Below are 12,435 nucleotides of genomic sequence, written 5' to 3'. Positions count from 1 at the left end.
ACTATACTTCAATAAAATACATTTAAAAAATTACCATCCTAATGATTATTTAAATTAATTATTTTCCCACTTTTTTGAGGAATAATTGATAGACTCGCATTGGTTTAAAGTGGACAGGGTGGGGCTTCCCTGGTGGTTCAGTGGTAAAGGATCTCCCTGCCGATATGGGAAACATGGGTTTAATTCCTGACCCTGGAGGATCCCACATGCTGTGGACCAACTAAGCCCGTGCGCCGCGACTACCAAGCCTTGCTCTAGAGCTGCAGCTACTGAGCCCATGTGCTGCGCTACTGAACTTACACGTCCTGCACAGCCTGTGCTCAGCAACAAGAGGGGCCACTGCAAAGAGAAGGCTAAGTGCCTCAACAGAGAGTAGACTCCACCCTCCTCAACTGGAAAAAAGAGCCTGCCCAGCAACGAAGACCCAGCACGGCCGAGAATAAAGTAAATTTTAAAATAAAACTAAATATAAAAAGTGGACAGCAATAAAAACAATTTTTTAAAGTGAACAGTGTAATGATGTGATGTAAATATACATTGTGCAATTACTGCTTAAGCATTTTAAGTGAGCAATTACGTGCTATTAAGCACATTCACATTGTTGGGCAACCATCCCATCATCCATCTCCCCAAACTGAAGCTCTGTCCCCATGAAACACTGACTCCCCATCCCTTCCCCCAGCCCCTGGACCCACCGTCTACTTCCTGTCTCTGTGGTTCTGACTCCTCTAGGGACCTCCTGTGAGTAGGATCAGACAGTAGTTGTCTTCTGTATCTGGCTCTTTTTACCGAGCATCATGTCCTCAAGGTTCACCATGTTGTAGCAGGTGTCAGGATCTCCTCCCTTTTAAAGGCTGAATAATGTTCCATCAAATGGAGCTAAAGAGGGTGGGAGAAAAAGGAACCCTCCTACCCTGTGGGTGAGAATGTAAGTTGGAACAGCCACTGTGGAGAACAGAATGGAGTTGCAGTTATAAAATTAGAGCTAGACCTACCACATGATCCAGCAATCCCACTCCAGGGCACATATTCTGACAAAACCCTAGTTCAAAATGGTACATGCACCCCAATGTTCATTGCAGCACTGTTTACAATAGCCAAGACATGGAAGCAACCTAGATGTCTTCTGACAGATGACTGGATTAATAAGATGCGGTGCATATAGACAGCAGACTACTACTCAGCCATAGAAGGAACGAAATAAAGCCATCAGGAGCAACATGGATGGACCTAAGTGAAGAAAGCCAGACAGTAAGAGAAACATTGTGTGGCATTACTTATAGGCAGAATCTAAAAAATGAGATACAAATGAACTCATTTACAACCTAGAGAGAGATGCGCAGACATAGAAAATAGACTTATGGTTAACCAAAGGGGAAAGCAGGAGGAGGATATAAATTAGGAGTTTGGGATTAACATATACACACCGCTGTATATAAAATAGATAACCAATAGGGACCTACTGTGTAGCACAAGGAACTACACTCAAGGGATAACCTCTAATGGAAGAGAATGTAGAAAAGAATATGCACATTTGTGTACATACGTGTATCTGTGCATGTATGACTGCATCACGGTGCTATACACAAAACTAGCACGACACTGCAAATTAACTATGTTTCAATAAAATTTTTGAAAGATTTTATATATATATACATATAATAGAACCACTGCACTGTACATCTGGAACTAACACAATAATGTAAGCAAAGTATACTTCAATTCAGTGTTATGTGGCAGCTGGGGTGGGAGGGGCGTTTGAGAAGAATTGGGTACATGTATATTTATGTCTAGTCCCTGCCCTGTTCAACTAAACAGTCACAACATTGTTAATCGGCTACACTCCAATACAAACTAAAAAAAGTTTTTAAAAAGTAAATTAATAAATTCAAGAGTGTTCCCTGGTGGTCCAGTGGCGAAGACTCCGCACTCCTAATTCAGGGGGCCCAGGTTCAATTCCTGGTCAGGGAACTAGATTCCACATGTTGCAACTAAAGATCCCGTGGGCTGCAATTAAGGCTCAGTGAAGCCAAAACAAATAAAGTAAAAATAAACTCTAGGTAAGTTTAAAAAAATAAAAAATAGATGTTATCCCAGTCCCCCAAATAAATAAAAAGTAATAAAAGTGATAATCATTAAGAGGTACTTCTTGGTTTACAAGTAAAACAAATGTTTACAAAGAGGGAAAAAGCAAGGACGAACAATGTATTTGGGGACCAGTATTTGTGTTCATTGTTGAAGAACAAAGAATATATGTGTACGCATCAAAGACAAGGGTTTCTGCTGTCTCTGCTCAGCAGACTGAGGTTTGCAGCTTTGTGATTCAAATCTGCCTGTGTTCTTTAGGGCTCTGGGGACGGGGTGAGTGACTTGGGGATTCTGTGCCTCCATTCCAGTTCGGTTCAGTTCAGTTCAGTCCAGTCGCTCAGTCGTGTCCAACGCTTTGCAATGAATCACAGCACACCAGGTCTCCCTGTCCATCACAAACTCCAGGAGTTCACTCAGACTCATATCCATCGAGTCGGTGATGCCATCCAGCCATCTCATCCTCGGTCGTCCCCTTCTCCTCCTGCTCCCAATCCCTCCCAGCATCAGGGTCTTTTCCAGTGAGTCGACACTTCGCATGAGGTGGCCAAAGTATTGGAGTTTCAGCTTTAGCATCAGTCCTTCCAATGAACACCCAGGACTGATCTCCTTTACCCATCTGTATAATGGGGACAGAAGAGCCTGCCTCAGGGGTCTATTGTGAGAATGTGTAGAGCGGGCTGTTATTCCTGCAGAACCAGATGGGGAGGCCGTCTGGGTCCAGCTGTTCTCTCCGCCCCTCCTAGCTTGCGCCTGACCTTCTCGGGGCCTTCCTAGGGAACTCCAGAATGCACCACTCCCCCCCACCCCGCCACCCCGCCCCAACCCTGCCTCATTCCCAGGCATCCAGCCAAATTCCCGGGCCATGTGCTCCATCCTCCCTAAGCCCAGCTGCTTCCTGTGCTCAGACAAAGAGAGCTCTGTCCCCAGACTACCAGGCCACCCCCCACGGCACAGACGGCGGCCCCCCCACCCCGCCATGTGCCTGTCCCCAGCCCTGGCCCTGTGCTCCTGGGCACACGCTGCCAGCCCTGTGTCCCTCCTTCCCTTAGACTCACGTTACTGGCATCTGTGAGTCTTCTAGGCCTGGACATATACAGCTGAGTTCTGTCTGCAAGAGGGCAGTCCAGGACAGTACCGAAAGTCATGGGGTTGGGGAGGGGGCGATGTGGGGAGAAAGAATAGGGCTGGAATGACTCAGACATTGCACAGGGACCCTCCAGGATGGCAACAGTGTGGGGCGCTCAGCGGAGCATGAATGCTGTGGGCACGTGACAGGGACAGGGGACAACGAACAGGAGCAGGGGGTGATGCAGACAGTGTGACGGCAACAGGTGCCCCTGAGGAGGCAGTGTGACAGCAACAGGTGCCAGTGTAAGAAGACAACAGCCGAGGGGTTGGTGTGATGTTGGTTGGGCGGCTGCTTTCCGGTGATAAGGGACAGCAAGGAGAGCGATGCACCAGTGGCTGGTGACAAGATAGAGACAGCCCAGGACCTTTGCCAGCTCCTCAGTCGGAGGACTAAGATGACCTTTCCCTGGGTCTGGGACATGCCCCCTTCACGAGGAAGAGCAGACGACAGAATTTCAAGACACTGGATCTCTACTCTGCCAGGCACCTTGCTGCAAGGTGGGGGCATAAGCACCCCCTGCCATAGTCCTTCAGCCAAGTGACTTTGGCCCCAACTTTGACAGATGCTGGCATCAAAAGTGGGTCCCTCTTGAAGGACGGAGGAAAGGATAATTAGGGAGTTTGAATAGGCGTGTGCACACTGCCATATTCAAAATGGATAACCAGGACTTCCCTGGTGGCTAAGACTCTGCTCTCCCAATGCAGCAGGCCAGGTTCAATTCCTGGTCAGGGAACTAGATCCCACATGCTGCAACAGAGATCAGAGATCCTGTGTGCCACAACTAAGACCCAATGGAGCCAAGTAAATACATATTTTAAAAAAATTTTTTAAGGAAAAAGTAAAATGAAAAACCAACAAGAACTTCCTGTATAGCACAAGGAACCGGTGGCACTACTGGTAAAGAGTCCGCCTGCCAGGAGACAGAAGAGATGCGAGTTCGATCTCTGGGTCAGGAAGATCCCCTGGAGCAGGAAATGGCAACCTGCTCCAGTATTCTTGCCTGGAGAATCCCTTAGACAGAGGAGTCTGGCGGACTATAGTCCACAGGGTTGCAAAGAGTCGGACTCGACTGAACCAGCTTAGCATGCATGCACAGGGAACTCTGCTCAATATCATGCGGCAGCCTGGATGGGACAGGAGAATGGATACATGTATATGTGTGGCTGAGTCCCTTTGCTGTCCACCTGAAACTATCAAGACACTGTTTATAGGCTATACTCCAAATAAAGTAAAAAAAAATTTTTTTTAATTAAGTGGGCTCCCCTGGGTTCTGTTTTGCTGCGGCTGGCTTCAGTTTGGTTTCCAGAGTCCAGGGTTGCCAAGCACCATCTGAGCTGGAGCAGAGAAGGAATGGATGGTGTTTCAGCAGGACCAGATCTCTGGGTGGTTTTGGGGGTGCCTCTGCTGGCTGCAGGACCCCCAAGCATGGGTCTCCAGCCTCCTCAGAGATCCTGTACTCCACCAAGCACCCTTTCTGCCAAGACTGATTTCTGTGGCTTGCTCTTTAAGAATCCTGACACTCTGGGTGATGGTGTTTGTGGGTGACAATGTCAAGGCAATAAGGGAAAGGTGTAACGGTGACAGGGAGCCACACGAATGTCCCAGGCAGGGAAGCAAACCAGAAAGCAGCAAGGTGTCAGCTGGATGGGAGACAAGGAGGTGACGGCAGAGGGGGACGCTGACGGGTCATTGTGTAATAGCAATCTGGCAGGCAGTCGGTGTTGACGGGGAAACCGTGACTTGCTCTGCCCTTACGGCAGTGTTAGGGGTGGCATTGGCAAGCTTGGGGGGAAGAGTGCCCACGTGGCTTCACGATGGTGTAACGTCGAGAGTGACCCCTTCGGTAAGGGGCAGGCATGCAACAGGCTCAGGCAGTGGAAGGCAAGAGGGCACGCCAGCAGTGAGGAGGGTCCAGTGGCAGCAACCCCGTCCTGTCGCTGTCACTTCCGCACGTCACTAAGACTTCCAACAGCCGCACACCACCTCTGTCTTGCCACACCTGACGGGTTGCTCCTCCCCTGGTTTCCGGAGAGCAGGTGGGGAGAATTTTTTAAAATTATTTATTTATTTTTGATTGCACTGAGTCTTTCTTGCTACCAGCAGGCTTTCTCTAGTTGCGGCGAGCCAGGGCTATGCTTCAGCTGTGGTGCTCGGGCTTCTTATTGCTGTGACTTTCTCATGTGGCAGAGCTCTAGGCACGCGGGCTTCAGGACTTGCGTTGCACGGGCTTAGTTGCTCTGCAGCGTGTGGGATCTTCCTAGACCAGGGGTCGAACCTGTGTCCCCTGCAGTGGCAGGCAGATTCTTATCTACTGCGCTACCAGGGAAGTCCAGGTAGGGAGAATTCTAGAAGGAATGGCTGCCTGATGCACCAGCCTTCCATGGGGCTTAGCCATGGAGGTATTGATTGTGCGTGTCCCCGATGCGGGACTGTCCCTCCCCACGTTCCACACGTAGGCTGGGCTGTTTCTGGGGCAGCAGGAGCCTAGCCCAGCGCCCGTCTAAGACACATTTGGTGGCTGAAGAACAGACCAGTGTGGACCTTGGCAAAGGAGCCTAAGAAGGGAAGACAAAGGCATTCCATGAAAGCTGACTCATCCACGGCAGCCCCTGACCCTTCCCACACTGGAATCCCACACCTCTGTCAACTTGATCTTGGGGTTCCTTCCCTAGCCACTCTCCCCACATCCTACCATCCCGCCTGACTCTCCTCACAGGCCCCGGGAACTCTGTTTCCTCAGCCAGGATGCCCTCAATCTTGTCCCCAAAGTTTCCCTCTTCCTCATGCTCCTCCAGCCCAGTCCCGGAGCTCTCACTGCCCCCCAGACCAGTTCTAGTTCTCCCCACGGAGAACCTTCTAGAGTGACTCCTCTTCCTGAGAGCCCATTAGGGCTCACCTCAGGGGTGGGGCGTACCCCCTCTTGTCCATTATCTACTGAGCAAGCTCCTGGCCCCTGCTCACCCCTCCAGCTTCCATTTGTTCTCTGTCCCTTTCTCTCCCCCCCCCCCGAAAGCTCCAGTCTTACTCAGTTCCCACACCTTCCACACACTCCTGTCTTTGGGCATTTGCCTGTCCTTCCCTCCACTTTTCACAGGTGTTCCTTTCCACTGAAGACTGATGCTGAAGCTGAAGCTCCAATCCTTTGGCCACCTGATGAAGAGCTGACTCATTGGAAAAGATCCTGATGCTGGGAAAGATTGAAGGCAAGAGGAGGAGAGGATGACAGAGGATGAGATGGTTGGATAGCATCACTGACTCAATGGACATGAATTTGAGCAAACTCCAGGAGATAATGGAGGGCAATGAGTCAACATTACTTTGCCAACAAAGGTCTGTCTAGTTTTTCCAGCAGTCATGTATGGATGTGAGAGTTGGACTATAAAGAAAGCTCTGAGTCCCAAAGAATTGATGCTTTCGAACTGTGGTGTTGGAGGAGACTCTTGAGAGTCCCTTGGACTGCAAGGAGATCCAACCAGTCCATCCTAAAGAAAATCAGCCCTGAATATTCATTGGAAGGACTGATGCTGAAGCTGAAACTCCAATATTTTGGCAACCTGATGCAAAGAACTGATTCATTTGAAAAGACCCCAATGCTGGGAAAGATTGAGGGCAGGAGGAGAAGGGGGCAACAGAAGATGAGATGGTTGGATGGCATCACCAACTCAATGGACATGATTTTGAGCAAACTCTGGGAGATGGTGAAGGACAGGGAAGATTGGAGTGCTGCAGTCCATGGGGTCACAAAGAGTCAGACATGACTTAGCGACTCAACAACAACAGCAACAATTGAGCCTTCAAGACTCCCATTCCCAGGCAGAATGCTTCTTTCTTTCCTGCCCTCCTAGAGTCCTTCTCTCTGGTCCAAGAGTATCATAGAGTCAGGTCTGTCTCTTGGGACCCATATTGGGAGATTATAAGAGTTCTCTCTCTCCTAGAGTTTTTTGGTGATGAAATGAGATTATGTGTGGGACTTCTCTGGTGGTCCAGTGATTAAGAATTTGCCTTTGAATGCAGGGGACTTAGGTTCAATCCCTGGTCAGGGAACTAAGATCCCACATGCTTTGGAGCAACTAAGCCCTCATGGCCAGCAACTAGAGTCTATGCATTGCAAAGGAAGATTCTACATGAGGCAACGAAGATCCTGAGTGCCCCAACTAAGACCTGATGTAGCCAAATAAGTACATAAGATAATGTGTGTGAAACTCTTAACATCATGCCTAGCCCATAAGCACCTGCTAAATATTACCTCAAATGGTTATTTGCTATTTATTTTTTACATTCCAGAAGTGCTATGATGGAGGCACCATCAGCATAATCAGCTTCGGGAATTCAATAGGGTAAACGAATTATTTCAGCGTGGGCAAGGGGTTTTTGAACTGGGCTTTGCCAGATGCATAGGAGTTTGCTGAGGGGGAGTAACAGCCTCAGGTCCAACAGCTGACTAATCTCCATATCAAGGATCGCTGGTGGTGTCTGTTCTCAGAGGTGGGAAAGCAGTGGGGAAAGCTAGAAATTTTTGTTTGGTATCTGAGTTCCAGCTAGGGAGCAGAAATTCTGATATTCAACTTCTGCGACAGCTGGACAAGCTGAGGCTCAGAAGGGTTAGATCTTTGGACTCTTTAAATTCTTCGTTTTGAGAATCAGATTTTTTTTTTTTTTAATGTGGACCTCCTTTCCAGAAAACGCATCTCTGGGTAGCGTTTTGCCTACATTGTTAGGGGCTTCCGGAGCTTAGTCTAGTTAAGAATCCAGGCTCCAGGTGGCCAGGTAAGATTCCCCAGTCACCCTTGGAATTCTCCAGGCTCGAGGGAAAAGGCGGCGGCTCGGGGAGAACACAGGAAAGAGCCTCCAGGTGAGTCCTGGGACCTTTCAGGCTGGATCTCTTCCAGGCCACACCAAATCACAGCCCCATCTTAGGGCCACAACCAGCTCAATTTCTACTCCAAAACGCGGTCCCCACAGCCTCCCCGCTCTTCGTCTCAGGCCGCGCCTCGGGTCTGTTCTCCCGCCCCATCCCATTTCTTCAGCCCCTCGGAGTTTCACCCAGAGCCCCAAGCCCTCCTCCAGCTCCAGCCCCTCCCCGAGGCCCGGGATCTGAGCCTCTGGTCCCCCGCCCCGGGAGTTTCAGAGGTGCACACGCGCCCTCCCCCGGCTCCTCCCGCCCTCGGACCACCCCCCCGCCCCAGAGTGGCAGCTCTGGGCTGGGAACTCAGCGGGGTCGGCCTCTCGGTTTCGCGATCCCGCCCCGGGCCCCCCGGCGCCGCGCCGAGCGGGCCCTCCGACGCCGAGCCCCGCGCGTCCGCTTGTCGCGCCTGCCTCCACGCGCGCCGGCTGGCAGGTAAGGGACGCGCGGGGCCAGGGGCAGGCGGAGGAACCGGAGAGCAGCGAGTAGGGGGAGGCCGAGGCAGGAGGAGGGGGCCGGGGCGACGGAGGGGGAGGGGATTCCTTTGTTTGCAGCCGGCGGCCCCGGCCCCAGCCCCCTCCCCTCCCCGCGCTCCTCTCGGCGCCGGCGTTGGGGCGCGGGGACCCGGAGGCGCCGGAGGGGCTCGGTCCAGGGCGCGAGCGCGGCCAGACCCACACCCGCAGGTGAGGGCGGGGCCGAGCGTGGTGGCGGCTCCCCGGCCTCTGTCCCGGGCCCTGCCCGGTGGAGAACGCGGCCCGCGGGCTCGGCGGGCGCGCGCGCCCTCCCCACTGGCCCCCACGCCTCGTTCGCGGATCCTGGGATTCCTCGCTTTCCGCCCCTCCGGTTACCCCCACCCCTCTGCCGCCTCGTGGAGCGCGCGCTGTCCCCGCTCATTCATTCCATAAGCTCCTGGGCACGGTTCTCAGAAGCAAAGTTGAGGGGTGAAGGAGGGAGCTGGGTCAGGCCACGCCGGAGATGGAGGTCCCCCCGGCCCCGAGGCTGCGTAGAGAAGGCGTCCTCTGAGCGCAAAACAGCCTGGACGGCTTGGAAGCCAGAAGACAGTGCCCTTGACTAGTGGGGCCGACTTTCTCGCTTCCCCGCCAGAGGTGACAAAGGTCTTTTCCTTTTCCGAGGACCTGAAGACCACCTGGTCAAACTCTCATGGCCCAGAGAGGGGCAGCCACCAGCCCAAGGGCACACAGCACACTCCCCATCCATTCTGCGCCCAGACCCAAATTCCTTTCCTCGCTAGTGCGGAAAGCTGGACTTGAAAGGGGCCCTGTGATGGCCACTTGGTCTGCCTTCTCTTCCCCAAGGGCCCAGCTCCCGTCCTTCTAGCCTTTGTCCAGTCCTCTCCCTGCCAGGAGTGACTGTGTCCCCTTCGCCTCCCTCCCATCCTTCCAGGTTCCAGAGAGAACCAGGCACCTCCTGGAGCATAGGGTCCCCTTGATTTTCTTCCCCCCTCTCTCTTCCGCCTGGACTTCAGCTCCCACTCAGCCCCTTAGTAAGTGTGTGTTGACCTCAGTTTGCTCCTCTTTGAAGTGGGCGCAGTAGCTGTCCCTTCCCTGCTGGATGGAGGGCTGTTCTCACCAGCGGGAAGTTCCAGTCTGTGCCCAGAGCTCCTGCCATCCTCTCTGGATGCCTGGCCCAGCCTCCTCAACTGCGTGCTTCCTCTGGGGCCCGTATATGCCCTCCTGCACGCTGGCTTACATCCACTTCTGTCCTTGTTTCCCGCCTAGAGTCCTACAAGGGCTCTCCACTGCCCTGACCTACAAGTGGGAGCTCCAGTACACAGGTATGCACTCCTGAAACACAGCTGCCACCCGCCCCTCCGCTCCACTCAGAGGTCCGCGGTCTTCTTGCCTGTGCTCCCAGGGTGCTGTCTCTGCCTTGACACCCTCCTCTCAGCTGACTCCATCACTGAGGCGTAACACCTCCTCCAGGAAGCCTTCCCTGACTGTTCGTTCACCTGCTTGAGGGTTGGGGTTGGATGCTTCCCTGGGCCCCCATCAGCACCCAGTTTCTCCATCCCGGCAGCCTTCCCACCACTTCTGGTTCTCCTGGGTGCCCAAGGGCTTCTTGCTGAGGTTGACTCCGCCTCCTCTCCGCAGCCGCCAGGGACGTATCATGATTCTGGAGGGTCCGTGCTTGACAAGGAGAGGAACCAGCCCCCTCACCGTGGCCCGGGGCCCTCTGGCTCGGCTCCTGCTGGCCTGGACAGCCCTGCTGTGCGTGGCGGGTGTCCAGGGCCGTTGGGATGGGGCTGTGCAGCCTGCCGGTCTCGGAAGTGTGCGCAGGCGTGGCAGCCCTGGCTTCCTGCAAGGGTGTGTGGTACCCGGGATGCTGAGAGGCCCCTGGGCCTGGGCTGGGCCATCCTGCTGGGTGGGAGAACGAGGCCCAGGGGACGTCCAGCCAGGTAGGGGTTCACCTGCCTCTCCTGCTCTCCTGAAGGCCCAACGTGTGCGGCTCCCGCTTTCACGCCTACTGCTGTCCTGGCTGGAGGACCCTGCCTGGTGGGAACCAGTGTGTTGTGCGTGAGTGCCGCTGCCTTCTAGGGGGCTGGGGGCGGGGGTATGTGGAGTTAAGCCATGAAATTGGCCCTTGCCTCTGTCCTCAGGATCCCAAGCCACCCAATCATGTTTCTTTGCCTTACAGCTTTCCTGTGTCTGTCTGCTTGTCAGCCTGTCTTTCTGTCTTGGTCTTTCTCTAAAGTCCCTGTCTCTGTGTCTATCTCTGTCTGTCTTTTTCTCTGTCTCTTTTTGTTTCTCCACCCGCACCCTATTCTAGTGGGTCTGGAATCTGCCTCTGTTCGCAAGAGACCTTCCCTCTCACCGCCCGCCTACCCCAGCACAACAGCCAGCAAGCACCCCAGTACCTCCAACTTCTGTCCTTACTGCTCAGTGGTTCAGGCCCAAAGAATACCTCTGTCTCCCCGCGGCTCCAGCAGAGCTTCAGTCCTCTGGGCCCGCAGGGGGTGGGAATGGCAGAAGATTTGAATCCTGGCCTTGACCGCACCTGCTGCTCTCCAGCCATCTGTAGGCACGCCTGTGGCCAGGGCTTTTGTTCCCGACCCAACCTCTGTGCCTGTGCTGATGGGAAGCTGGCCCCCAGCTGTGGGGTGAGCCGAGGTGAGCAGGAAGTGACCCCCCACCCCAGGGGCGGGAAGAGGAGGTGAGCAGCTTCTGGAAGCCTCTGGAAGTTTCCAGGCTGGTTTTGCTGAAGGACCAGAGCCAGGCTGGACACTTCTAGTCCCAGAGCCTTGAGCAGCTATCTCAGGTCTTTCCTGTGTGTGCCCTGCTCCCTGCTCACAGGGTCAGGGTGCAGTGTGAGCTGTATGAATGGGGGCAGCTGTCGAGGGGAGTCTTGTCTGTGCCAGAGGGGCTACACAGGCACCGTGTGTGGGCAACGTAAGTACCCCCCATGCACACCTGGGCTTGGGAACCCAGAGGTCAGACCTGTCTCTGCTATCGTCTGCCCACTGCCCACCAGCCCCTCTTCTGGGACCAGGATTGGAGGGGACACACTCATTGTTACAATCTTATCCCTCGGTCTGGGCTGGGTTGTGGGGATTCCTGTGTGAAGAAACGCTCACTCGGGCCTCAGCTCCTTCTACTGTTGGGGAACCTCAGGCCATCCCCTTCCCTTCCTCCACAGCTGTCTGTGACCACGGCTGCCACAACGGGGGCCGCTGCATTGGGCCAAACCACTGTGCCTGTGTGTACGGCTTCATGGGGCCTCAGTGTGAGAGAGGTACCAAGCTGAGCATGGGGAAGGGGTCAGCAGGGAAGGGGCACTTCCTGAGACTTGGTTGGACTCCCTGGAGGGTCCAGTAGACATCCTCTCTGCTGTCCTTGCTGCTCAGAAGGGCAGAGAAACTGTCTGCTCCCGGGATGGAAATCAGGGAGGGCTTCCTGTAGGAAGGGGTAAGTTGGAGTTCATGAGATGGACAAGCCCTCTTATGCTGCACCCCTACTGTCGAAGTGACCCCACAGGCTGAGGTGGGAGGAGTCACATGTTGGGAGGCTGTCACCCAGGCAAAGACAGTGGTTGCAATGAGAAGTTGGATGCAGGGCGGCAAGGGATGGAGATAGGGTTGAACCTCAGGTGTGCTCTGAAAACTGAGGGGCAGGTGGGTGCAGGGAAAGGCAAGACACTCAGGTTTAGTGTTGGCTGAGGAACCTGTGGGTCACCAAGGAGGCAGCTGGATACCCAGGTCTGGGGCGGCCACATCTATGGGGTCTGAAGCCCCATGGATATTTGAGGTTCTTGGGGAAGAAAAGGGGGGTGATTTAAGGGTCCGCCAAAGAAATGGAGC

General features: G+C 53.9%; 2 protein-coding genes and 1 non-coding gene across 9 annotated transcripts in view; 2 read left to right on the top strand and 1 right to left on the bottom strand.

The window, feature by feature from the left end:
• Window positions 1-12,435, bottom strand: part of HNRNPM (heterogeneous nuclear ribonucleoprotein M) — a 311,395-nt gene that overhangs the window by 247,878 nt on the left and 51,082 nt on the right. The window lies entirely within an intron of this gene.
• Window positions 1,899-1,971, top strand: TRNAR-CCU (transfer RNA arginine (anticodon CCU)). The gene has a single exon. It is a non-coding gene; the product is annotated as a tRNA-Arg (tRNA).
• Window positions 8,375-12,435, top strand: part of FBN3 (fibrillin 3) — a 69,665-nt gene continuing 65,604 nt past the window's right edge. For 2 of the 4 annotated variants that reach the window (XM_069591238.1, XM_069591235.1), the window contains exons 1-7: window positions 8,440-8,555; window positions 9,860-9,915; window positions 10,232-10,444; window positions 10,572-10,654; window positions 11,150-11,248; window positions 11,432-11,527; window positions 11,775-11,870. In XM_069591238.1, the coding sequence (XP_069447339.1) occupies window positions 10,248-10,444; window positions 10,572-10,654; window positions 11,150-11,248; window positions 11,432-11,527; window positions 11,775-11,870 (571 nt within the window). In that variant the 5' untranslated portion in view covers window positions 8,440-8,555; window positions 9,860-9,915; window positions 10,232-10,247. Of the gene's footprint in view, window positions 8,556-9,570; window positions 9,625-9,859; window positions 9,916-10,231; window positions 10,445-10,571; window positions 10,655-11,149; window positions 11,249-11,431; window positions 11,528-11,774; window positions 11,871-12,435 lie in introns of those variants that run through there. The other 2 variants (XM_069591236.1, XM_069591237.1) reach the window with 2 other exon arrangements.

The sequence above is a fragment of the Ovis canadensis genome, chromosome 5 (genome assembly GCF_042477335.2).
Source record: "Ovis canadensis isolate MfBH-ARS-UI-01 breed Bighorn chromosome 5, ARS-UI_OviCan_v2, whole genome shotgun sequence".
NCBI classification, from domain to species: domain Eukaryota; kingdom Metazoa; phylum Chordata; class Mammalia; order Artiodactyla; family Bovidae; genus Ovis; species Ovis canadensis.
The sequence above is the reverse complement of the archived record's forward strand: the minus strand, read 5'-3'. Positions and strand labels throughout refer to the sequence as shown.